At 49.0% G+C, this 27,352-nt stretch overlaps 1 protein-coding gene across 2 annotated transcripts in view; it reads right to left on the bottom strand.

Moving 5' to 3' along the window:
* Window positions 1–27,352, bottom strand: part of INPP5D (inositol polyphosphate-5-phosphatase D) — a 123,267-nt gene that overhangs the window by 84,472 nt on the left and 11,443 nt on the right. For both annotated transcript variants that reach the window (XM_047083386.1, XM_047083387.1), the window contains exon 2: window positions 21,573–21,636. In XM_047083386.1, coding sequence (XP_046939342.1) covers window positions 21,573–21,636 — 64 coding nt within the window. The remainder of the gene's footprint in view (window positions 1–21,572; window positions 21,637–27,352) is intronic.

Raw genomic sequence — 27,352 nt, forward strand, 5'->3', positions numbered from 1 at the left:
GTTTCTGTTGGTCTTCCCACTTTGCAGAGGAAGAAACTGAGGCTCAGAAGGGCCAAGTGACTTGGCTCGTAAGAGGCAGCACCAGGACTTGAACCAGGTCTCAGGTCCCTTACTCCAGGCTCTGTGCTCTTGCACTCCGAAAGGGGGCTACCCTCCAGTTTCTCTGCCTGTGTGTTCTGGTTCCTTTGGTAGGAGGCAAGTCTGGTTGTTTTTTGTTTTTAAAGATTCTTTACTTATTTTGAGAGAGAGAGAAAGAGAGAGAGCACAAGCATGCAAGTTGGGGAGGGGCAGAGAGAGAGGTTGAGAGAGAATCCCAAGAGAGGTTGGGGCTCAATCTCACAAACCGCGAGATCATGACCTTAGTTGAGATCAAGAGTCAGCACTCAACCAACTGAACCACCCAGGCGCCCCGAGGCAAGTCTGTTTTGAACTCCATCCAAAAGTCCTTATTTACTAACGGATAATATATATTTAACAGCCCCCTCTCCCTCTACCCTTCCCTCCGCGTCTGTGTTTTATAAAGGATCCAGGTAGCCCGCCCGTTCTGCAGAACCATCAGACGCAACTGTAAACATGTGTATAGTCTATGACACAGCGTTTTCACCCCTGGGCATATGCCCCGAGCGTCACCGTGGGCCACCTATTTGGATGGCCATCGCAACTTCGGCGGCGGCAGAGATCTGGGTGCCCAGCACTGGGAGAGTGGACGAGGTAAAGTGCAGTCCCAGTGCATGTGAGGAGTCACACAGCAGCCAGAGGCAACATGGAAGGGTCTTAAGAAGATCCTTTGGTGAAGAAAGTAGAAAATAGACTGAGCGCTACGATATCGTCTCAGCAAATTAAAATTGTACACGAACGACAATATACATTTCACAGGAGCATAGTCAAATAAAAAGACAACCCACTCAAGTGGTTGCCTATTAAAGGAAGGGTATGCAGGTGCATATGGGGACAGAAGGGACCCAAGCCGTTGGTAAGACATTACTTTATAGCGAGAATGCACTGCGGTTTTGATCGTGACGCCTGATAGCGAAAGGTGGGTTCTTTGCTGTGTTGTGGCCTTTCTGATTTGACCTGAATTAATTACCTAAACCTTCTGTGTCTGTTTTTCTCTTGGTCAAGTGGAGAGGGAAAGGGGCAAGGGGAAGTAACTGTTAGTCACAAAGCAATACGGCCTGTAGGTAAAAGCACAAAATCTGAAGCCTGATGTGAGTGAAGCAGGCAGGGTGGGAGGCGCTAGGGAGAGGTGGGGACTGTGGCACAATGGAAAAATGTCCCTCTGAAGGGACCAGCTTCGTGTAGCTCCGATTATATCCCTGTGGGGTGACATGGGCCTAAAGTTGCCAGAACTTCAGAATATTCAAGGGAAGTGGGGCGCCTGGGTGGCTCAGTCGGTTAAGTGTGCTACTCTTGATCTCAGATCAGGTTGTGATCGAGCCCCTCCCTGGGCTCTGTGCTAACAGCATGAAACCCGCTTGGGAGTCTCTCTCTGCCCTTCCCCCGCTCACAGTCTGTGTGTGTGTGTCTCTCTCTCTCTCAAAAAAAAAAGAAAAACAAGTATCTTCCCCAAATACGATAAAAAGGAATGGGTGAAACTGAGTTAAAATAACGTATAAATAAGGGTTTGGGGATTAAAAGGACTTTAAGTAAAGCAGAAGTGATTATTAATCTGGCTGACCCCTAACAAGCCACGGGAGTCTCTAATAAAGACGTCTACTGTCCCAGAGGCACGCAGACTCGGCCAGGGCAGGAGCAGGTATACATTTATAATCTCATGCCAGCTTGTGCCAACTCATACCGGCCCAAAGCCCAATTTTCCCAGAACCCCAAGAGCTGGGTATTACATGTGGCCACTATGGTGAGGTCACGGTGAGCGTATTTACACCACAGGAATTGGCCAGCACTGCAAACCGGCATCTTGTCCTCTTCCCTGGAGAACCTGTTGTCTTTGCCACTGCATGGGCCCCGGCGACATTCACAGCTTTGGCAAAATCATCCCTTCAATTCCTAGAGGCCTCACGGACGCACCTGCCTTTCGCGCCGCACGGCCCCCAACCTCTGGAAGCAACACCGGATCAGGAAACAGTATCGTTGACAGAAGATGGCTGGTGATTTACTGGGTCGGGGGGGGGGGGGATGTGGGGGGGGTGACCTTTCAGCGAGGAAGAGCACTTTTTCCCTTAAAGACGGTAGAGATCCAGGTCAAATCAGGAAGCTTCCCACCTGCCTGCTGGGGAGGTGAGATTGTCTACAAAGGACGGCAGCAAAATGTTCTGGTCGGCCAGATGCAGGGATGAATGAACCCTCCAGAGCCCCCTTTCTGGGGGGTAAGAGGCTCAGGTTAGGTAAACAGCAGTGAATGGGCAGCCTAGGGTAAACATATGCTCTGCAGAGGAACCGAAAGTCACCGTGTGCAGGCTCCCGCTGGCTCTGAGGGACCGATATAAGCACCTGTACATCACGGGTCCAAAGCCCCAGACGGAAACGGGGAACACAGCCATACCTGCTTCTGCAGAATCCAAGCCTCCCCCAGGGGAGGAAGTGCAATCGGGGTGGGAAGTCAACCACACGGTACTGACCAGCTGGAGGGAAGGGCAGAGAGGAAGGCCAGATGCCTGCGGGCAGGCCAGGCCAGTTGTGATTTTCACAGTGGGTCAGGCGGGTTCTTCTGTAGCTTACAGTTGATTGAGTGAGCTTTGTGCTCGTTTTGGGCAAGATTCTAGATCAGATTACTAACGGCAGGGTTGGTGAGACGTGCCGGAGCAAGGAGAGATGCTGGGAGCCGGCAGGAGTCTGCTGGGACCAGACCAGGTCAGGTGAACCTGTTTTTCTTATTTTATTTACACAGAAGGCTGATGTAGGTTTGCTAGCCTAAAGCATTAGATCGTTGGTTGTATCTGATAGAGGTCACAGCTCCGTTGCCCACCGAGGCCAGGCAGCCGGTATAAACAAGGGGAACAGGCTGGGAAGCAAGGCAGTAGGGAGAGGTGGGGACCTTGTCACGTCAAAGAGAAACGCCTCATTAAAAGGGGGAAACTTCCCGTGGGGGTAAGACAGGTCTAAGCTTACCAGATCTTCAAGTTTTTCAAGGAAAGTGAAAAATTCAGGATATTTTATGAAATCTCAGAATTCCTAAAACTGCTTTTAGCTGGTTCATAATTTTTAAAAACATATGTCAGGCAAGGAGAACACTAAATCCAACACAGCAGGGGCTGTGTGCCAGTCTGTGATCTTCGATATAACATACATAGTTCCAATAAAACATATTGTGATATTCTTGCATGATGTTTTGTCGAGAGCTACGTGGAGGGATATGGACTGGGATGAGAGAACATCCCCGTCCGCCTGAGCATGGCCTCTGGTGCTCTTGGGCTCTCCTCCTCGTTTACACCAGTGATTCAGACTAGGATCCGGGTGGTGGGCTCACCAACGTGTGGCCACCTCCAAGCCCTCCGGCTTCTCAGATTCGCTGGGTGCCAGACAGAAGCAGGTGGAAGCAGAGCTCCGTGATCTGAGGCAGTGGGCGAGTCAGACGGAAGGCCATTGGGCACCGACCACCTGGCCCTGCTTAGCTTAGCTTCCCATCCGCTGCGTCTTTCCCGTTTGGGCACTGTGTGGCTGATACCCTCCCCTCCGCCTCCCCCTTTTTATTCCTTGTCTTTGATTCGCACCCTCCATCTGGAGCAAAAACGTCCTCGGAAATCAGAAACGAGATGAGTAGTACCACCGTAACTTCCCTAGACATCGACAAGGCCCACTCGGAAAACCACGGAAGAGGACGGATTCTGTCTGCCAAGGTAACCAAACTACATTACATGTAAGAACATAAGGCGTAAGAACTACAGTGAGAAAATATAAAAGACAGCACAAAACGGACATAAAAGGAAACCTGAACAAACGGAAGAGGTGCTACGCTCTCAGATAGAAGGACTCAGTAGTGGAAAGGTACGAATTATTTTCTAATTAAGCTATAGATTCAATGTAATTACATGAAAACGCCAACGGATTTTTCAGAAGAACTTTGCAAGCTGATTATACAATTCATCTGGGAAAGAAAATGTACAGAAACCCCCAAGGAATAAAAACAAGCTCGATAAATAGGAAGTTAGCCCACCGGATGGGAGCACAGAGAGCAAAGCCACGTCACGCGGACGGGACGGAACCAGGGCAAGAATAGATTCGTCAGTCCGCGCATCCGAAGGAAGAGCCCAAAAGCATTTTAGCGGGATGTGGGACTTAGTGTGTAATAAGATGGGGTGAATACTGTCTAACAAACGGTACAGCTATCCATTCGGAGGATGGGGTTACTGCCCCTGTTTTATATCAAGTGTAAAAATAAAGAGATAAACATAAAAGTTTATCATGGGGGCACCTGGGTGGCTCAGTCAGTGAAGCATCCGACTCTTGGTTTCGGCTCAGGTTATGATCTCACAGTTCGTGGGTTCAAACCCTGCATTGGGCCCTGTGCTGACAGTGTGGAGCCTGCTTGAGATTCTCTCTCTCTCCGTCTCTCTCTGCCCCTCCCCCACTCATGCTCACATGCGCTCTCTCTCTCTCTTTCTCAAAATAATTAAACTTTTAAAAAAAGCTTATCATGAAACTGTTAGGAAAAACTAGTATTTTCCCTGGATAAATAATATTGAAATGAATAATTCACAAAACGCAGAATACATAAGTGAAAACATGTGACTGCATAAAAGTTGTTAAAATTCCACATGACAAATGAACCGCAAACAAAGTTTTTAAAACATGACAGGTTGGGAGAAAATATTTACATCATAACTAACTAACCCAAAAATTAATATGCAAAACATATAAAGAGGTTTTTTTTTAACCAGAAGGATTTTTTAAAAGGAAAAAGAACTGACAAACTATAAATAGGCAATTACAGGAAAAGAAATATGAATGGTCAGTGAACATAGGAAAAAATGTTTATCCTCATTTATTTTCTTTAATGTTTATTTATTTATTTTGAAAAAGAGACCGTGAGGGAGAAGCAGAGAGAGGGACAGAGGGAATCTGAAGCAGGCTCCACTCTGTCATGCATAGCCCAACACGGGGCTTGAACCCATGACCCTGGGATCATGACCCAAGCTGAAATCAAGAGTCAGATGCTTCACTGACTGAGCCATCCAGGTGCCCCATATCCTCATATCTAATGAAGGAAATGCAGAATAAAATATTGAGATTGCATGTTTCACCCCTTGCTTGGTGAAAATTACAGACACTGATGTCTAGTATTGAGAAGTTGTGGGCATCTGGTGGGCACCAAGTGACATCAGGTGGGAGGGCCACTTGGTAGCAGTTTCTGGCAGGATGAGCAGACTGTATCTATGATAATATGCATTCCTTCAACCTACTGATACCATCTTGAAGAAAACTTGCACATGTGCACAGAGGCCAGAGCAAGCCTATTGACTGCACCACTTGGTTTTTGTACTAATGACAACAAGGACACTTGTTGTGAGTGTAAGTGTGTAAATGGCTGTCCACAGAAGGATGGACTGTATGGTACAATGGTTGAAAAGCACAGAGGTACGTGAACTGAATGGACAGATCTCAAAGACAAGGTGTTACGAGAAGAAAGCAAATTGGGCAACAATATGTACAGCATAATCCATTTAATTTTTTTTAAATTTTTAAGAGAGAGAGAGAAACAGACTGCAAATGGGGGAGGGGCAGAGAGAGAGGGAGACACAGAATCTGAAGCAGACTCCGGGCTCTGAGCTGTCAGCACAGAGCCTGTCACGGGGTTGGAACCCATGAACCATGAGATCATGATCTGAGCCAAAGTTAGATGCTTAACGGACTGAGCTACCCAGGCGGCCCACATCATCCCATTTATTTTTTTTTTAATTTTTTTTTTCAACGTTTTTTATTTATTTTTGGGACAGAGAGAGACAGAGCATGAACGGGGGAGGGGCAGAGAGAGAGGGAGACACAGAATCGGAAACAGGCTCCAGGCTCTGAGCCATCAGCCCAGAGCCCGACGCGGGGCTCGAACTCACGGACCGTGAGATCGTGACCTGGCTGAAGTCGGACGCGTAACCGACTGCGCCACCCAGGCGCCCCCCATTTATTTTTTAAAAAGCTATATATTTGTACAAGCTCATATCTCTATGTAAATGCACACCACATCATTGGCAATGGTTACCCCCACAGAGGAGAGAGGGGTATGGCGATGATGAGGGCAGAATTTTGCTTTCTACTCTCTGTGCTTCTGTTTTGTCTGAACGATTTTAAGTATTTTTTTAAATTATTATTTATTTTGAGATGGGGGGGTGCAGAGAGAGAGGGAGAGAGAGAGACTCCCAAGTAGGCTTCGCACTGTCAGCACGGATGCTGGGTTCGATGCTGGGCTCGAACTCACAAATTGTGAGACCACGACCTGAGCCGATGTCAGACGCTTAACAGACTGAGCCACCCAGGTGCCCTTGTCTGAACACTTTTTTTTAAAAGATATATTCACATTTCATTTGGGTTGAAAAAGAAAACAAGAAAAAAAGGGCAGGAAAACGAGAAAGAACGGGAAGGAAAGAGAACAGGAGCACTTCCCTACAAGGGTCTTGATGTCAGGGAAACGGGCGTAAGGAATAAATGATAATTTAAAAAACAACAACAACTCACTTTCAAATGGTTACTCTATGTGTCTGGGGGTTTATGCTGGAATGATGAAAATGTCCAGGAACTAGACAGAGGTGGTGGTCATGCAGCATTGTGAATGTACCAGATGCCACAGGATTGTTCATTTCAAAACAGTTAATTTCGTGGGATGGGAATTTCACATCAGTTACAAACAACCCTCCATGACTCCCTCCTACCCACAGAACGGTCTCTGACCTCCCCAGCCCAGCATTCAAGCCCTTCCTCAATCAGGTCTCAGGCTCTTTCCCCAACCTCTATGGGGACTCCCGTTTGGGACCCCAAGCTACAGCAACCTCAGCCCCAGATTTTCTGACACGATCCCATTTCCTGTAGTAATAATTTTGAAATAAAGGCAAGAAGTGAAATATTAAAAAGAAAAATAATGATTAAGGGAGTTCCACCTCAGCCATGGTTAAAAAAAAAATTTAAATGGTACTAACGGCTGTAAATTGGAAAGTAGAATCCCTTTCTCTTGTTGGTAACCCCCCCGATGGCCCGAAAATGCCCCTTCTCGTTCCACCGTGAACAGTTTCTCAGACATCTTTCCTGTTATTCTGATGCATGCGTAGCTTTGTGTATATAATCTATCCCCTAACAAAGCAATTGTACTAGAATACATATCATCCTGCAACTTTTTTAACATTTTGGAGAGATTTCCAGCTTATTGTGCACAACTCTGCCTTAATTTTTCAAATAACTGCAAAATCTTCCACTGGCCAGGCCACAATTCACGTATCGGTTCCCTATTAATCACAGTCAGGTTGTCTGCCGTTCTCCCTGGTCCCCTGCTTGTAAGGATGGCTGCAGTGAACGCCCTTGTGTGTATCTCTGACCATGTGACCTATTGGACGCATTCTCGGTGGCTCAGCCATCCTCACGGGCCCAGGCACTATCTGTGCTCTTGGATACTGCTGATTTGCCCTCCCTCCCGTCGTGTGTGAGACCAACTGCCATCCCCCCCTCCCCCCCCACACACATGGTCTTCAAACTTGGCTGTTGCTTGAGGATCTTGTTTAAATTTTTTTTTTTTTTCAACGTTTATTTATTTTTGGGACAGAGAGAGACAGAGCATGAACGGGGGAGGGGCAGAGAGAGAGGGAGACACAGAACCAGAAACAGGCTCCAGGCTCCGAGCCATCAGCCCAGAGCCCGACGCGGGGCTCGAACTCACGGACCGCGAGATCGTGACCTGGCTGAAGTCGGACGCTTAACCGACTGCGCCACCCAGGCGCCCCGAGGATCTTGTTTAAATGCTGCTTCTGAATCAGTACCTCTGGGCCTGATGCTCTGCATTTCTAAGAAGCTCCCAGGTGACGCTGGTCTTTGGCCCACACTCTGGGCTCTCCAATAGAAATACAACTCGAGCCTTATATATGATTTTAAATTTTCTAGTAGTTACGTTAGAAAGAATTTTTTTACATTAAAAATAAATTTAAGGGCACCTGGGTGGCTCAGTCATTAAGCATCTGAGTTCGGCTCAGGTCATGATCTCACAGTTCACGAGTTGGAGCCCCACTTTGGGTAAGCCTCGCTTCTCTCTCTCTCTCTCTCCCTCCCTCTATCTCTCTCTCTGTCCCTTGTGGGATTCTCCCTCTCTCTCTCTCTTTCTCAAAAAAAAAAAAAAAAGAATTTTACGGGGTGCTTGACTGGTGGTGCATGCAACTCTGGATCTCAGGGTTGTGAGTTTGAGCCCCACATTGGGCACAGAGATTACAAAAAAAAAAGTTAAAAAAAGGTTTTTAAAAAATCAGGTAAAATTAAGTTGATGCATATATTCAACCCAATAGAGCAAAATAGGAGGATTTCAATCTGCAATAAAAAAAATCACTATGAGATATATTATTCTTTTCTTTGTCTCTTAAAATTTTCAATTTTCTTTTTTTGTATTAAGTGTTTGAAATCTGGTGTGCATTTCTCACTTTGCACATCTCCATTCAGACCAGCTGCAACCCAAATACTTTATGTCCTCCTGGGGCCAGCGGCTGCCTCATTCCCCAGAACTAGAGAACCTCTTGGGCTCTACCAGGGAGGGAACCAGGGGACAGCACAGGGCGAATGGGGCGGAGGCAGAGGAAGGGCACTCGGGAGGCACTAGTGGGAACATTCTTTGGCCAAAGGGAGTGTGGCCTGAGGCTGCCTCAGGACTGACAGTAGCAGGAGCTCCAGATGGCATAAGGACTTCAAGCAATGATGCTCTTATTACTACCAGCACTATCACTGACCTGTTCCTAGGCAACATTTCCAATAAACTCTTTTTTACATTAAAAAAATTGAGGGGCCCCCGGGTGGCTCAGTCAGTTAAGTATCCGACTCGGCTCAGGTCATGATCACACGGTTCGCGAGTTCGAGCCCCACATCGGGCTCCTTGCTGACAGCGGGGAGCCTAAATGGGATTCTCTCTCTTTCTCTCCCTCTCTCTCTCTCTCTCCCTCTCTCTCATGGGGTTCTTCTCTCTTTCTCCCCCTCTCTCTGCCCCTCGCTCACTTGCGCCCTCTCTCAAAAATAAAGAAAAACATTGAGCTGGAACTGACATACAACATATTAGCTCAGGTGTACAACATGATGAGTGGATATAAGCATATGTGTTGCAAAATGATCACCACGTGTCTAGTTAACATTCAGCACCACAGTTACAATTTTTCCCCCCTGTAATCAGAGCTTTTGCCATATACTTACTTTTTGCAACGTTCAAATGTACAATACAGTTCCATTAGCTACAGCTACCATGCTATACGTTGCCTCCCCACGACTTACTTATTTTATAACTGAAAGTGTGCACCTTCTGACCACTTCCACTTTTAAAGGGAATCATAGCACACTTAAAATTGTGTTTGCTCTAGCTGACCGGGCACAACACCATCGTTGCCAAATTTTTGCAAATCTCTCCCCCACGTATGGGAGGAGTGTCACCATTTAAAGAGTGCGTTAATGAGCACTCAAAGTACTTTTAAGACTATTTTTAAGACGGCAAATATGTCACAGGTTCTAAAGTTACATTTTAGAGAAACACAGTTACACGGACGGTTTCCCAGGAAGCAAGGCATGGCTCAGGGGCAGGGGATTTCATTTCTGCTTAGTATTTTCGGTTTGAACTTCCTCACCGTCACTTACTACTTTGCTAAGAGCAAAAGCAGAGATAACACACATTGGTCCGCAGTAATCCTTCTGAATGCAAAGAAAGAAAAGTTAGCCAACAGAGTGATCGAGTGGTCCTAGCCGGGCTGTGTAAGCAGGAAGACAGGAAGACATCGCTCTCAGGACGTGCTCCTGATTTACCTTTCCGCTCCTGCCTGCACAACCATTTTCACCACGGGGTCCAAATGTGTTCACCCGCGCCAGCAGGGGTACGTCCTTTAGGTGGGAAGCGTGGGTGGGGCTGAGGGGGGCAGGGGGCTGGGGTGGGGGCACCTGCGGGCCCAGGACAGTCGTGGGCTCCGCAGTCTGGCTCAGTCCAGCTCAAGACTGATGGGCCGGGAGGCAGGGGAAGGCGGGGGTGCTGCCGGGGGTCTCTTCGTCCCCCTCCACCTCCAGTATTCGACATTCGCCTTCGGAATCGCCATTTCCCTCTGACGCTTGCAGAGAAGGAAGCCCATCTTCTCCTTCCCTGTGTCCAGTTCCCCTTTTGTCTCCTCCCCAAGCAAAGGTTCTGTATTTAACACGCCTCACGCTTCAGTCCTCCCCGTCAGGAAGTTAACCACATGTCTTTTGGCACTGCTTGGATATAGGTGGCGTTTCTAATTGTACAAGCTCATCCATACCAACAACCTGTGCTAATCATGATCTTTCCAAACCCCACATGGTTCCCCGGGTCCCCGGGACGGGGGCATTCTCTGTTTCTCCGCTCCTGGGAGGCGAGGAGGGATATTTTTATCCTTAATTACAGGTCCCTGAGATGGTCTTCTTTCCAGCTTGCTTCATTTCTCTTTGTGAAGCTCTCAAGGTGCTCCGGGGGAGATAGAAATGACAGCTGGCAGACAGACTCTGCGTCCTCAGCCTGGAGAGGAGCTGCCTGGGGGGGACGCCGCCTGGGGCAGCTCCCTAGTGAACTCCGCTGCTCGCCCCCAAACTCCCCTGCTGCCTTCACTTTGTTCCAGACCCAGCGCCTGCCACGCCCGGTGTGCCGCCACACCCCGGAACAGATTATGAAACAGCTGCTCCGAGCACCCCTTCTCCTAAACCTTGGTTGAGGTCATTGATACAGAAGGAATCGTAGACTTTTAGAGCACAGAGGCCTTTGATGGTCCCTACCCCACTCCCCTCCACTGAGAGGTAAAGAAATGCAGGCGTCTCCTCCCACACTCATGTTACAAATTGACCCCTTCATTCAGCCATTTAGCAAATATTTATGGTGAACCGCCTATGTGCCACGCGCTCTCCTAAGAGCTGGGGATACAGTGGTGAGCAAGCTGGCCAAGGTCTTAGCTCCCCTGTGGGTTTCATATCCTCATGGTGGAGACAGAGGACAAACAGGGGAGTTGGTAAATAACAAAGACAGTCACTGGGGTGGGCTGAACAACAACCCACCAAAGAAGGCCACATCCGGATCCCAGACCCCTGAATCCCATAGATAGGTTTTCTTGCATGGCATTGGGGCAGGTGGGGGGGGGGGGCGATTAAGATGCAGAAGGAATTAAGGTTGCTGATGTACTGACCTTGAGATAAGGATAGCGTCCTGAACTATTCAGGTGGGCCCAGTCAAATTCCAAGGGTCCTCAGAAGGGACAGAGGGAGGTAGGAGAGTCAGAACCAGAGACATGGCATGGGGAGGAAGCCTTGACTGGCTGCTGCTGACGCTGAAGATGGGAAAATGGGCTGTGAGCCAAGAAGGGCAGGTGGCCCCCAGCAATTGGAAAAGGCGAGAAGAGAGATTTCCCCCTACGTCTCCAGAAAGGACCACAGTCCAGCCAATACCTTGATTTTAGCCCAGTGAGACCCATTTCAGGCTAGCAGCCCCTAGAACTGTAAAATAACACATACGTGTTACGTTTTTTTTAATATTTTATTTTTTATGATGCTTATTTATTTATTTTGAGAAAGAGAGTGTGTGTGTGTGAGCAGAGGAGGGGCAGAGAGAGAGAGGGAGAGAGAAAATCCCAAGCAGGCTCCATGCTGTGAGCACAGAGCCTGATGCAGGGCTTGATCCCACAAACTGTGAGATCATGACCTGAGCCGAAATCAAGAGCCAGATGCTTAACCGACTGAGCCAGAGCACCCAGGTGCCCCTAAAGATTTTAGTTTTAAGCAATCTCTACACCCGACGAGGGACTCCAACTTACAACCCCAAGATTTAGAGTCACATGCCCTACCAACTGAGCCAGCCAGGCGTCCCACATTTGTGTTGTTTTTAAATCACTACATTTGCAGTTATTTGTTACAGCAGCAAAAGGAAACTAATACGGTTGCTGACAGTGATCAGGGCTATGAAGAAAGGGGTATAAATAGAATGATTGTCAGGGCAGGGCATGACTTTAGACAGGAAGACCTGGGAGTAACTTTGGGGCAGTTAGCTACATGGTAATCTAGAGGGACAGAGTCACAGGCAGAGGGCAGGGCAAGTGCAAAGATCCTGGGGCAGGAAGGAGCTTGGTATTGGTAGAAGTAACTATCTTTACTACCTCCTTGATGCCTTCCCACAAAAAGAGAGCCATTCTGTTGTCCGGTTTCCCAAGCAGTCAATGGTTTTTCTTGCAGACTTCTGAGTAACCTTGAAATCTGCTTGTCTGAATGTCTGGTTTCCCTCCTTAAAGCCTGGGACTGTGTCCCTGTGTCCTCTCCTTGTCCTAGTATGAGGTACTAAGGCCTCTTCTTAGGGTCTTAAGAGTATATATATTTGCCAGAGATACTGGATTTTGGAAAACACATTTCTTCATTTCAAAACTTCAGAAACTTTCCCCCCAAGTCATGAAGGAGCATAAGTGTGGCGGAGAGACGGGCAGGCACTGAGGGTCTCTCGACTTGGACTGTCAGGAGGAGAAGAAATGAAGGGACTTTGAGATCTTCCTACTCTCTTATGGTGAATTTCTTTGTAAAAATGACTAACGGGTTATCTATTAAGTCATTCAATACTTAGGAAGAAATTTGGATTTTTCCTTCTTGCGGTTGCTCAAAGTAGGGCACACCTCTGCCAAGAAATGGGGGGATTAAGATTAACCTCCAGAGGTTTTGTGAGCCCTGAGTGGTAAACAGAGGCACCATTTTCAAGCTAAGTCCAACCGGGCCTTTTGTTGGACAAATGCTTATGAACCTTCTGTCTTGTGCCAGGCTCTAGGGCAGCACAGAACCAAACGAGCCCTCACACATGTTCATGAGGCACCCACGGTTCACCAGAGCGGGGGCGGGGGGGGGGGGACAGACAACAGAGCTGAGGACCACCCACACGGAGAGGGCACGGTAGCGGGAAAAGGGGGAGTGCTATGGCAGCACAGAAGAGGGAGTGATGATATTTTAGGGGCATTGGTCGGGTCGTTCATCTCCTCCCATTTGGGGCGGGCTCCTTTTGCTACAGAAACACCTGAAACACCTCTACTTCAAGCGATATAGATCTCGGTCCAGGGGACAATCTTGATGATGGCTTGTCATCAGTCTCTGGGGTGAACATCTGTTCCATAAGGGCAGGAACAATGCCTAGGAAGTTGGCTAACTATTGTACCCCCAGCGCCCAACCAGAAGTTGCTGCGTGAACAAGCAGATGTACGAATGGGGCATCTCTGAGCTAAGTCATTCTGGAATGACAAGTCATTAAGGAATATGGTCAGGAGATATGGCTACAGAGCTGACTGGACTCGGCTTAAAAGTAGGGTCATCTCGAGCCTCCTTCAAGAAGGTTAAAGGCTCAAATGCCATACAACTCACAGCTGGTTCCATTGCTAGGGCCAAAGTCCAGTGGTTGGGAAACCAAAGGTCGAGAGCCAAACATGGTGGCAGCAGCAGACTCAGTCTGGCGCTTACCTTCCAGCCGGAGGCCCAGGCTGCCGGGTGCCTTAGTGACTAAGAGCCAAGCTAAGAAGAGAGGGAGGGTGGCCTGGCCAGAGCCAGAGCACGGCCGGTCAAATAACAGCCTTATCCTGTCACTGACTACTTGTGTGAACCAAGCAAATAGTATCAGCCCCTTGGTTTCCTTGTATTTAAAGTGAGAATAATGATAACGATACTCCCTTCCAGGATTAAACTAAAGAACACATGTCAAGTGGCTGGCTCCAAGAAGGGCTCAATCGATGGGGGGCAGTGGTGAGAAGGGACGATGAGGTAGGACCCAGGGGGAGTGAGAGGACCCTCCCTCTGACCTCTCCGGTATCCTCAAGGCTCTCTGAGAGCTGCCTAGCGGGGACCCCAGCCACCGGCCCCTGCCCTGACCCCCTCCTTCTGTCTTCCCTACTGCTTCAAAGCTGGGAATGAGCAGGCCTAGGCCAATCACAGTTCTCGAACAGGTCCCCTTCCAGACAGGACAGAGAAGCCCAAACTTGGTGCCTCCCTCTCCTCTCTGCTCCTGGGCAGTAATCTGGCCAGTCAGGATGCCTGGCCACTCACACTTCTTCCCAAGCCCCTCTGACTGTCGTGTACCAATCCCAGGACTCCTGAGTCTTCTGTGTCCCCAAATGTCTGGACTTTCTGCCTCCCCTGCAGCTGGCATCCTTAACCCTTGGCAGGCCTGGGCTTCTGCCTGGGGGTTGCTTAGCTGACTGGCCTCCTTGCTTCTCTCCCCCGTTCCTTGTTGTTGTAAATCGATCATTCATGGAGACACACATATATCCAACACTGCACTACGTGCCTCACATAAACCATCTCCGTCCACCCTGGAAATCTGCCTACGAGACACGTACTGCCTTTATCCCAGTATTTCAGAAGAAGAAACAGAGGGTAGAGGGAAGAAGACGGGAAGGAGCCTTCTCTGAAAATGCTGTGGCAGAAACTAGGAAAACACCCTGGGAAGCATCTGATGTCCTCACACAAATGTAGAAGGCGGGACCTTTAATACCCAGGAGTGAAAACCCACAAGAAGAGGACAAAGGGAAAAACCAACAAATGACAGGGCCAGTTAAAGAGGGAGATAAGCCAGATAAGGCAGGCTTGCAGCAAAGTGAAAAACTCAATGGTGAACTTCTAATCCACATGGGAGGGAGTGGCAGCCAAACGGAGACTGTGGGACAGAGGCCGCTGCCCAGAATGCAGAGGAAATTGGCATTCTGAAGGCAATGAGAAACAGGGCACGAAAAACAGGAGTGAGTAGTCAACAGATAAAGTGGATCCCGTGGAGACCCAATTTAGGACTGCTGAGTGCGGCTAGGGCAAAACAAGTTGTAACTGAAGTATGTAGCTCTTTCTGTATTCTCAAGGGTGGCAGAGAATTCATTCAGTCCATAAATATTTACCAAGTGGCCACTGCATGCCAGAGACAGTTCTGGGACAGACAATACATGAATCAAGTGAGAAGTATATAAAATCAGGTAGTTACAAGTGCCACATGGAAGATACAGCAAGATATGGGGACGGGGGTGCGGGTAGATATTTTTATGGAGTCGTCAGGGCAGGCCTCTCAGGTGAGGTACGTTCTTAGAGGAAAGACTCCCTTCTGTTGGGTAACACTACGTGGCTTCTTGCATGTGCCACAGCTAGACCCAGGACCTCATCTTGAAAGGCAAAGTCCAGAGGAGGGGCTGACTCATCTGCCGTAAAACGCAGCCGAGGTGCCTTCCCAGGGCAGAAGCTGCTAAGCTACGGATTGGTTTCTGTGCTTTTTTTGTGGTTACAGCTGGAGAAGGGGACACTGAACGCCAGGATGTTTGGCCTGGAGGTGCGTCACAGGCAATATTTGGGGGGAGGGTTGGGGAGTGAGTCCAGGAACACGGTGCAGGCGGCAGCTAAGGACAGCGGAAAGGCAGAGACCACATGGGACACGTCGTGGGCTTGTGGGCTTGTGGGGCAGTGAAACTGGATGTTCAATTTAAAATTTTCGTTTTCTGCTTTGAAATTCCCCTTAGGGAGCCCGAACCTTTGCATGTTAGGACACTTTTGGCTGCAGGTGACAGAAGACCCTAATTCAGTTACTTGAACAGAAAGAAAGACTGGACGCAGGGCGGTGACCAGGTTGGCTAATTGCGTTCAGTTCATTTAATGGCCTCATGGGGGATGGTGGCCTCAGATGCATTTCATTTTTCTGCTCTGCCCTCTGCCTATTGGCCTCTCTCTCCAGCTGCCTCTTGGGTGCGGGGGGGGGGGGGGGGGGGGAGGGGCAAAAGCCCCAGCTACCACACACTATGACAGCTTCTGAAAGGAGAAAGGGGACCATTCCGTCTTTGTGTCTCTAAGACAAATCAACCTTTCCCAGAAGCCCCACAGAACACTTCCCTTCACATTCCACCGGTTACAATTGCGTCCTATCCCCGTGCCCAAGCCTGTCAACCACAGCTGGGGATGGCCCTAGGGAGCTCTGCTTTGGGCAACAAAGAGGAAACGGGCCCATCTCGGGGGGCAAGGTGGACCAGAAGGCTTAGGGCACGAGAGGCAGGGACAGGACAAGATGTCTGGGGACAGGGAGGGGGGTGCGTAGAGAAGATAAAGACAGTCACGTAGAAGTTGACATGACAAACACAAGTCAGAAGAGCTGGCATATAAAAGCTTATTCAAAGACCAAACAGGAGAGAAGTCTGAGCCAAAGACAGACCCAAATTTGCAGAGCAAACAGGCTGAACACATTCCAGGAACTACTGACGAAAGGAAAAGGACAAGGGTAGAAAACAATTCACACCAGCTTCCAAGCAGAGAAATTAGAAAAAACGGATTCCCCATAATGGAACCAGCCCCAGGATGGCCTTGGGTTTTGCACTGGGGGCTGTTTTCTGAAGGCACTGGAAGGGTACCTCTTCCAGTGGAAGGCACTGTTGGTCCTCAAAAAATTTTATCCCCATCAAATTTCCTTTTGAGTGTAAAGGCAACTGGGGACGTTTTGAGATGTTCAGAAGCTTAGAAAACTGGCCTGCGTTCTGCAGCAAGCAAAATTTTAAAAATTCACAAAATAAATTCAATTCGATTCAGTTCAAGCCAATTCAATTCAATGTAAAGAAATGCAGCCTTCTAGAATGTGGCCTTCAAGGCCTGAAGGGACTGCTCGGCCCCCACCAGGCCCACTGCCCTCTGCATGGCCCCGGGGTGTCTTTTGCTGCCTGCACCTTCTCTGCTCCCTCTCGTTGTGCAATGTCAGGAAATGTGTGTTAGAGCCACATCCTTCGCCCAGCAGCTCAGATGGAATCTTTGCTGCACTTGGTGACCACTCAGAACAATAACAGCTACCACCCTCTTCCTGAACTTAATAACAATGGCTCAACCGTTTACCCTCCGGGACACTGTGACGAATGAACAACTTTTAGAAAGTTGTTTTGTTTTCTGTCTCCAAAAGCCACACTGCCCAGAGCAACATGACAGCCACTGTCAGGGACCAGGAACTGAGTCATGAGCCTCTCACCCGAGCGGCTTGAGCCACCGGGCTTTTTCTTCTAAATCAGGAAAGAAGACCGAAAGAGTCTATGAGGCAGAGTTTCAAATTCATTCCGTCTTCACTTAAACTTGCGTTAAAACTCGTGCGTGTTCCTGTCTTTAACAGTCCATATCCTGGATACGGTCTCAACCATGAGAAAAGACAGGAAGTTCACCGCAAACACTGATGTGACGGGGACCAGGGGCCGTTTTTATTTTCTGCTTTATTCTTCTTGGTAGGAAGGATGTCAGAACAAGGGCAAAGGTTGAGGGGTTGTAGGAATACAGCTGAAAGGACTGTGTGGACTTCGACTGTGGTGTTGGCTTTGGGACAGCCTTTTATGAGCCATGTCGTGAGCCTCCTCTCTCCCCCTGCTCACGCTCAGGCTGGCCCATCAGGACCACTCGTGCCGCTTCAAACTTGTCCGTAATCTCCCACGGAGGAGGGCCATTTTAAAAGCCACAGAGGCCTAACAGCTCATTCTGGAGTCAATGTTCCTCAGAGGAGTGTCGCTTCCCTTTCCAAGTCAGAAAAGGAGTTTGGGCTTTACAAGAAACCCAAGCTCTGGGCCTGGGAAACTCAGGCGTGAGGGGCTGAGCTGGTGTGCCTTCCTCTGGCCTCACACAGGGCTCTGAGCACTGCCCACCCCTGAGGACCAGAAGGTTCTCATGCCTTGGGGGGCAGAGAGGCTGTTGAACACCCCTCTCTCAGGCCCCTGAGGTAACTGAGACACAGAAATCCACAGCCCAAGGAGCAGAGCAGAGGGAGACCGGTCACCACAAGATCTGCCCCCTTCCCACCACCCTTAGGCACTTGCCTAGAATCTTCTAGAATACCACCTCCCCTTCTCCCCACCTCCCCTTTCTCTGCTGGCTCTGCCCCACACCTATTTCCACGCTGTCTTCTGTCAAAACAGCCCCCCACCCTCACCCACCTCTACTCCTCCCCCTTCCTTCCTTTTTTCTTCCTCTTCCTCTTTTTCTCATTCATTTCTCTTTCCTTCTTCCCTGTCTCTCCATTGTCTTTCTCCCCCCATCTTTCCATCTCATTTCCTCCATTTTTCCTTCCCTCCCTCACCTGAGCATAAGGTAGGAGTGACTTACGTTGGTTTCCTCTCGGCCAATAAAGACAGCAGTGGCGGAGGTGATGGCTCCCCCATGTCAGCCGGTCACCCGGGTGGGTGTTCTACACGTTTTATGCTTTCCTGCCTTAGTGCCAGCTGCCTCATTGATTCGCCACAAGGCCCAAATGCCAGTGACGACCAGTGTCATCAACAACCGTGGGAAGGAAGAGAGGCCTCTCTGAGAGGCCACATGGCCCTGCCTTCTCATCCTCCCTTGCCAGAGTTCACCCTTCCCAGGGGGCCAACACCCAGCCAGGTCTGGACACGCTTTTGGGGTGGAGACCCGGGTCTGAGCTCCACCGTCTGTACGCGTCAGCCACACTCGTACTTAACAGCAGGGGTGGGGGTGGGGGGGGCGTTGAACGAAGTTAGTTTACATCCTTCCCTCCCCTCTCTGATCATCTGGAAGCCTGAGAAAGGTGGAGAGAGAGCAAGGTCACAGAGGGCCAGAATTGCTTCCTCTTGCGGGTCATGATGCACTCATCATGAGGTCCCTCTACAAAGAACGGACGGATGGACCAGGAGTGGCCCTTTGGTTTTGCCAAAAAGACAGACGCCCCAGGAGAAGAGCGGACGCAATTAACACGAGAAAGCCAGTAAAGCCTTTGCCGCTTCACTTGGCCAAGTTTTTCAGGCCCAATTCTTATTTTAGGAGCCTCACCTTCTGGTGGCACCGAGCAGACTCAGGTGTAAGGAGTGAGTTATTTAGAAACTGTGGCTCAGCTCAGAAAAGAGTATGAGGTTTTGCCTCGACATGAAAAGAGGAACCAGAGTTAAAGTAAGCGGCAGTTGGCGGGGACCAAGGCCCCGTCGAGTCTCTGACTTCACCTCATGGCGCACGTGCTTTAACCAGCCCCTCAGCAGCCAGCTACTCTCGTTATTTCGGTAAGGTGCTGTCTTTTTATAGGAAGCTGTATCCTTAGGCGTGGAAGCTTCCACAGGCTGCCCAGTCCTCACGGATCCCCGCACCCTGGTGACCTGCTGTTGGCCGCCAAAGAGGTCGCAGGCCCAGTGCCGGGGTCGGGAGCACACGTGTCCAGCGGGGCCCCAGCTCTTCTAGGGAACCTGCCCGCCCATCACCCTGGCTGGGCGTGGTCTCAGGTAACCCTCTGTCCTCACACTCTGACTGTGGGGCAGGTAGTGGCTCAGGCAGCCCTTTCACACACAGGCCCGTGGCCCCCGAGTGGCCTGTGCAGAGAAAGCTGTTGGTGGCTGAGCCACCCAGATTACCTCTGGGGACTGGAACTGAGAAGTGCACCTGTTGGTGGGAGAAAGAGCGGACCCACAGAGAAGGGCTGAGTCGCGGCAGGCTGCACCCGGGTGCAGGGCCCCAAACCCTCTGGTCCCAGGCCAGGCCTTCTCCCTCGGTGCCCCGCCACCCCGCCACGCACAGCCACACAGGCCACCCAGCAGCAAGGGCGTGAAGGTGAGTGGGGGGGGGCGGGGCACACTAGACGCAGTCTATACGTGTTTACAGGCCGTGGGTACCGCTGTATATACAAGAAGCCACAAAGTTGTGTCTTTTCCAGCTTAAGGCCTAGTCATATTTAAAGTCTTCTGCCCTTTGAAGGAAAAGAAGAAACCACAAGGGGAAAAAAAGATCAAAAGCATTGACCAACTTTTAACTTAAGAGAGTGTAGACTCCTTTCAGCAAACCACCTGTCAGGGATGCCAACCCGGCCAGGAAAGTTCACACGGTCCTAGACATACGGAAAGTTGTAGAGGCCGCTGAGGCCCGCTGCCCGCCCCACACGGGCCTCCCCGAGGGCCTCACCCTGCAGGCGAGGAGCCCACGTGAGAGACAACCGTACCAGTGGTCAGCGGCCGCCAGGGACATGAACGGACAGTCTTATACTAGATGTGCTACCATTCATCCCTGGTGACCAAGCCGAGACAGGGGGACACCCCAGGCTAGCCAAAACTCTTCAGATGGATACTCTTCAGATACTGGTGTAGGTGCACATGTGGAAAGGACGAAGAAGCCAAAAGCGGCTCTCAGCCTGACCTCTACCTGGTGGAGTAATTCCGAGTGAGCCCAAACTTGTATCTCCCAGAAGCCCCTGCATCAAACAGCCCCAGCTGCCTGAGGAGGCAGCTTCACAACGCCCTGGGTTGGTTCAAGCATGCCCTTAGGACATCACTCTCTGACAAGTGGCTCATTGAAGTGATTCCTTTGACCCTGTAAATAGGCTCCCCAGAGGCGCTCTACTCCACACAGCTTCTCCCCAGAGGCGCTCCACTCCACACAGCTTCTCCCTCTTGACACGTTTCCAGTGACCTGTGCCCCAGGGACTCGCCTGCTGTCCTGCCCTCTAGTCCAGCCCTGTTTCCACAACTGCATCTAGTTCTGCACAAAATGCATCCTTCCCTTCACGTCTGGAATCAACGATAGGGCCCCACCTCTCTTCCTCCACTTTTACTTTCTTTTCAACTAAAAGAAAGACCCACAGACCCCGTTGCTGCTCCTACATGACACGGTGTCCCAGCCCTGCTCTATTCCTCCGCTCTGCTCCACACACAGGTGCACCCCATTTGTGGGTGCCTCTCGAGAACGGAGCATGACTCCTCTGTCCCTGCTGAGGACACTGAGAGCATCACCTCCTTTGTTCTGACCACCCCCATGCTCTCTTAAAGCAGCCAGATAAAAATAGCTCCCCTGGCCTCCACCCCACTTGGTTGTCATGCACTGTGGTCACACAGAGCCCGTGGTGTTTGTCATGCAAACTATGTGTAGGGTGGTCTTTCCAGACTTGGAAAGACTTGTGCAGCTGATTCTTTGTTAACATTTAACGGCAAGTTTTACACACTTGGACTTTACCTGGTGCAGCCAGATGCCATGAGCATCAGCCTTGGGCAGAACAGGCGTCTGTGAAGTGAAAGTTACCGTCTCACGCCAACCCGCCGGGCAATCATCTAGTCCCTCAGGAAAAACGGTCTGTTCTCCTGGAAGCTCCCCCTCCTCTCCTCCCTGGCCCACTGACCTTCACCCAGCTGAGCTCACTGAAGAAAAGAATTGACAAGCCACAGTCCCCTTCCTCTGTCTCTGGGCATCCTTCCTCACCATCATTCTCCTTTGCACTCAGGAACACAAGTTAATGTCTGTCAGGCCTGCTTCCTCGTGTCACAGAGCGGGGTTACTCTGCAGGGTCACAGTTTAGCCACTAAGCCACCCCCAACCACAGACTTCTGGGGGAGAAAGAGGCTCAGCCAGGCCCTCATGTCCAGGCTGTCTAGGGCACAGGCTTTTCTCCTCTTCTTCTTCTTCTTTGTCACCTACTTCTGCCAACACGGGCTCCACGCAGGGCCAGGTGTCTAGGTTGATAAAGGGCTTACCTGGACAGTGAATTTATCATCTTCATTGGGCAGAATCCTGTACGTGTAAACACAATTCCGATACCTGAAATAGACCAAAGACTTTATCAGAACCCATGCAAGAGAATTCATTTCTCTGGAGAATTCCTGACCTGGCTGGAGGAATCTGGGCATGATGTCTCTGAACTTTGGAGCTGATCATACCGAGGTGGAGATCGGCCTTGACATAGAGCAGTCCTGCACCAAGCCCCCTTCCCCGCCCCCTCCACACCCAAGGAACTTTAGGAAGAAAGGCAGTGGGGTCTTTTGCGTGTGATTTATGTTGGTGCTTGACAGCTTTGTGGTCTGATTTAAAGGAATCCCCCATCAAGACATAGCTTCGTTACAGGAGTTCCACTTACTCAGCCCCTCCTGGGTGCCTGGCACTTTGCTCAACATTTATACGTGTTGGGTAACTAGATCTTAAAATTATACCCCGATTTTTAAAAATTTAAAACCATGCAGAAAGGTAAAGGATGAAAAATAAATGTCTCCTTCTCCTGCTCCTATGGAGCCCCACTTCTTAGATTTACTACTCCTTTTTGTAAGCCATTCCGGAACTTTTAAACAGACATGCAAGCTTATATGTCCCTCTCTTTTTAAATGCAAATAATATCATAGTATACATGCTGTTCTGAAATTTGCTTTTCTCACCAAAAAAAAAAAAAAAAAAACCAACAAAAAAAAAACTTAGAATTCTTCCCAACTCATGTTCCACCATGTGGTTGTGTGATCATTTATTTGACCAGCCTATGATGAGAGATGAGTAGTTACTTCTTAACTTTTTATCATCTCTGTGCCTACATCTCACATGCACTGGTGAAGTCACAGATTCAGCCTCCCCGTCAGTACAACGGGGACAGTAACAACACCTACCTGTTGCTGTGTCGATTAAGTGAGTTAACGTACGAAAAGCATTTCTTCTCATTTTTTAATGTTTACCTATTTATTTAGGAGAGGGAGAAAGCACATGCACGTGGCCGGGAGAGACAGAGAACTCCAAGGAGCACGACGTGGGGCTTGAACTCACGAACTGTGAGATCATGACCTGAGCCAACGTCAAGAGTCAGATGCTTGGCCGACTGGGCCAACTGGCACCCCTGAAAAGCATTTGAATATGCCTGGAGCACGCTAAACCCTGCACGTGCTGACATTTACTAGCGGTTGTGGGGAGGTCGGCATGAGAAGAGCTGGACACGGACTCTAGATTTTGAGACAGGGACTACCGATTGCCTTCCCGTGAGGCTGTGTCACTTTTTTCTCCCACTAACCGGATATGTCTGCTTCCCCACACCCTGCCAACTGGCTGTTATCAGACATTTCAATCTTTGCAAATCTGAGAGGTGAAAGAAAAATGATCGCTTACTTTAATCTGCCTTTCTTTATGAGGGAGGTTGAACGCGTTCTCTTATGTTTCATAGTTGTCTTTCTTTTTCTGCGAATTTCTTTTTACAAACTGACATTTTCTGCGAATTACATTTTTTAAGATCATCTTTTGTTTATTTATTTGCCAGACTTTGATAGATGCTACACTATTTTGGAGTTGTCATTGACAGTGCTCATGGGACTTTTTTTTTTTTTTTTTTTTAGCTGTGTTTTACGATTTTATGTGGTCAATTTTACAATCTTTTTTGGCTTTTGAACCAATGGATATTTCAAGAAAGTTTTAGAGAATGTTTTGTGTAATTTCACTTCCACCTGGTTCAGTTCTCACAGGGAAGTTTCTTTTCCTGTCTTGTCTCATCTCTGAATTCTCAGCAACCTGCACCCTGTCTCCAGAGCCTGAGCTGACAGCACACCTGGCTTATATCAGAGATGGCAGGGATGACTCTCTAGGCCACTGCCACGTCACCTCCCGCACAGGTCCCAGAAACGGAGGACGGCCCCAGGACCCCAGTCCAAGCCCCCCGTCGCCATCCCCTCCAGCCTCAGCCCCCTGTGCAAAGCAAGCAACAAATGCCAAGAGTGGCTCCGCCCTGCTACCCCCTTATCTTCCACTGCTGGCTCTCGAGACACTTCCTCCAGTAGATATGCAAATGATACCAGGGCCAGAAGAGTCTCATTTGGCTGAGGGCAGCTGGTTTGTGCAAGAAGTTCAGCAGGCCCAAAACACCAGCCCCTAAAGCAAAAGAACAGGGTCCCAAGGAGAGGGGCGCAGACAGCTGCACGGAACCGGAAAGGCCCTTCAGTTAATCAAGTGTGGCAGACGAGCCGTTATGGCCTTTTCAGAGAAGTTCTAGGAACACCGAAAGACAGACTCAGTTCCATGTTGTTCAAACAGACCAGGATTCAGAAGCTAGTCCGATAGGAAGAGAGGACATTTCCCCTTAGACAGTGATATCTCAGCAGCCCCAGCGCACAGGGCCAGACAAGCCAACCCCGGAGCCGGGTCATTTCAGGTCTTTGTGGGGAAAATGCACGACGTCACCACCACCACCACTCATGCCACACACACAGCCCACAGGAGATGAGTTGGTCCAGACTGGATGCCGTGGGGCTCCGGGGGCTCCGCGGGCAGGTGGAGGGGGGCACCCCTTGGTCTCCCTCACTCCTCAGCAGCTACACCGCATTCCGGTCCCAGATGCACAAACGTTGTACAAATACACACATGTACACACACACAACACGCATATACGTGTACATACAAGCGTATATCCACATACGGACGTGGAACCGACATGTACACGCACAATCTCACATGTAAAATGTTTCAAGTGAAGATTCCACGACTCTATCAGCTTTGACAACGACCACACGGGAACGCAATCCAGACAACGTGCTTGGCTGCGTCATCCAGCCCTTCCCAGCTCTTTTGGGGTGATTCAGTAACAATTTAGGGTGCTAACACAGGCCCTCGACTGCTACTCCTTCCAGTGAGTGGGTCGCATTTCAGGGTGACTGTGTTAGCAACAGTCCCACTGGAGACCCACGTTGGGATGGTGCTGGGCTGGGTATGGAGGAGGCTGTCCCACCTCAGATGACGTGGGGCTTACAGCAAATTTCCCGCATGACTCCCGACAGCTGCCAGGTGCCCATCCTGTTCTAAGAGGGAAGATGCTTCCCGGGAAGGGCATTTCCTGATCAATCCCAATATGGTTGCAGAAGTTATACGTAAATGCAAGAGGACAAGCGGGGGCACCTGGGTGGCTCAGTGGGTTGAGCGTCCAACTCAGCTAAGGTCATGATCTCGCGGTTGGTGAGTTCAAGCCCCACGTTGGGCTCTGTGATGACAGCTCAGAGCCTGGAGCCGGCTTTCGGCTCTGTGTCTCCCTCTCTCTCTGCCCCTCTCCTGCTCGCACTCTGTCTCTCTCTTTCTCAAAAATAAATAAACATTAAAAAAAATTTTTTTTAATGCAAGAGGACAAGGAAACAGAAGTAGGAAGAAACACCACAGCACTTTTATTCTCTCAGATAAACAGGACTATATCTGTATGACTATTCCTAGCCAAATAAACACTGACGAGCATACCCAGAAACATCCTTTGCCACGGCGAGCCCCATGGGGGGAGAAAGAGAGAGAAAGAGAAAGAGGCAGAAATCAAACTCTAAAATTCAAGAACCTCATGAGTGTCTCTGTCTCGCTTTGCTGATTGGCTTAGCATGCCCTATAATTGTTTTTAAGTCCCTTTGTAACTCTTGTTACATATCAGTTCAATTTCTAGTGCTGTTTGTACATGTTTTGTTTTTCTTGCTTAAGTGTTGTAGACAAGATGGGGTGGGAGAACAAGGGGTGGAAACCTTGTGTTCAAAAAAGCCACTTGGACCCGTATAGAAACAAGGGAAAATGTGGGTCAGCCCTAGGAACCAACAGTGTTTGTTCACCGTTCACCACCAGAACCTCAAAGAATCCCAGAGAAAGAGAGTAAGAAAATGGATGAATTACAAGAAGCCATTAGTTCAGAAGAGAGAAGGTGAGGGAAGGCCAGGTGGCCGGGTGAGAGGCAGAGGGGAGGCAGCCAGAGTGCTGTTGGGGGTCTGCTGAGCACCCTGCCCCAGCAGTCTGGGGGTCCAGCACATTGTTCCTTATATGAGACCCCTGGGAGGAAGCCCACCTATCCTTGAGGCCATACCACCCCTCATCACTTACTCCCATCAGCTAGATCTCGGATCAGGGCTCCCACCCCCATCCTTGCTGGTCCTTTTTTTTTTTTTTTTTTTTTTTTTGCTGGTAAGAGGATTTGGGCAAAAACCCACTCTGATCTCCAAAAGAATCTGACTCGACGTTTCCTGACAGTTCTTTGTCAGAAAAGAAAAACCACCAGGCATATGAAAACATAATGCCACTCAAAAGAAGGGCATCATTTTTCTAAGGACTCAAAGGCGTTACCTCCATGTTTCATAGAATCACTGCGAAAAGAATAAAAGACATTCTGGAGAAGTCTGGTTGTGAACTCAGCACACCATTGCATTGCTGGTGTGGGAAAAGTCAGTTGTGAGAACTGAGCAGCATGAGACAAAGGAAAAGTGATCAGAAGTGGAAAACGTGGAGTTCATGAGTCAGCACTAAATACCACAACAGCTCGTGTCCTGGGGAATGTTAACGGGGAAGAAAAGTTCGAGAAATTCAGTACAGAAAGAAAAGATAGGGAGGGAAGATAAGCGACAACAAGGATCTCTGTCCGCATACACGCATAAAAATAGGGGTTTCTGAAAGCACAGATGCTTTTTTTTAAAGCTTTTTAAAAAATGTTTATTTATTTATTTTGAGAGAGAGAGAGAGAGTACACGCATGCAAGTTGGGGAGGGGCAGAGAGAGGAGAGAGAATCCAAAGCAGGCTCCATGCTATCAGCACAGATCCTGATGCAGGGCTTGATCCCATGACCCGTGAGCCGAAATCGAGTTGGACGCTTAACCGACTGAGCCACCCAGGCACCTGAAATATTTAAAAATTATCTCTGGGGCACCTGTCTGGCTCAGTTGGGAGACCATATGACTCTTGATCTTGGGATCATGAGTTCAAGCCCCAAGTTGGGTGTAGAGATTGCTTAAAAATAAATTTTTTTATGGGCATGCAAGCTGGTGCAGCCACTCTGGAAAACAGGATGGAGCTTCCTCAAAAAACTAAAAATAGAACCACCTTACGACCCAGCAATTGCACTACTAGGCATTTATCCACAGGATACAGGTGTGCTGTTTTGAAGGGACACATGCACCCCCATGTTTATAGCAGCACTATCAACAATAGCCAAAGGATGGAAAGAGCCCAAATGTCCATCAATGGATGAATGGATAAAGAAGATGTGGTATATAGATACAATGGAGTATTACTCGGCAATCAAAAAGAATGAAATCTTGCCATTGGCAACTACGTGGATGGAACTGGAGGGTATTATGCTAAGTGACATTAGTCAGAGAAAGACAAAAATCATATGACTTCACTCATCTGAGGACTTTAAGAGACAAAACAGATGAACATAAGGGAAGGGAAGCAAAAACAATATAAAAACAGGGAGGGGGACAAAACAGAAGAGACTCATAAATATGGAGAAAAAACTGAGGGTTACAGGCGGGGTTGTGGGAAGGGGGATGGGCTAAATGGGGGAGGGGCACTAAGGAATCTATTCCTGAAATCATTGTTGTACTATATGCTAACTAATTTGGATGTAAATTTTAAAAAATAAGAAATAAAATTTAAAAAAATAAATAATTTTTTTAAATAAAAAATAAATGAAAAATAAAAATGATCTCTATAAGTGGCTCTGAGGAAAAGCACCTCTGCCCAACTTTTTTAAATAATGATGATGCCACATAAATGTCTCCA

The sequence above is a fragment of the Lynx rufus genome, unplaced genomic scaffold, assembly GCF_022079265.1.
Source record: "Lynx rufus isolate CCGP_SWC_20201006 ecotype Redwood Valley unplaced genomic scaffold, mLynRuf1.p SCAF_2, whole genome shotgun sequence".
Classification (NCBI taxonomy): domain Eukaryota; kingdom Metazoa; phylum Chordata; class Mammalia; order Carnivora; family Felidae; genus Lynx; species Lynx rufus.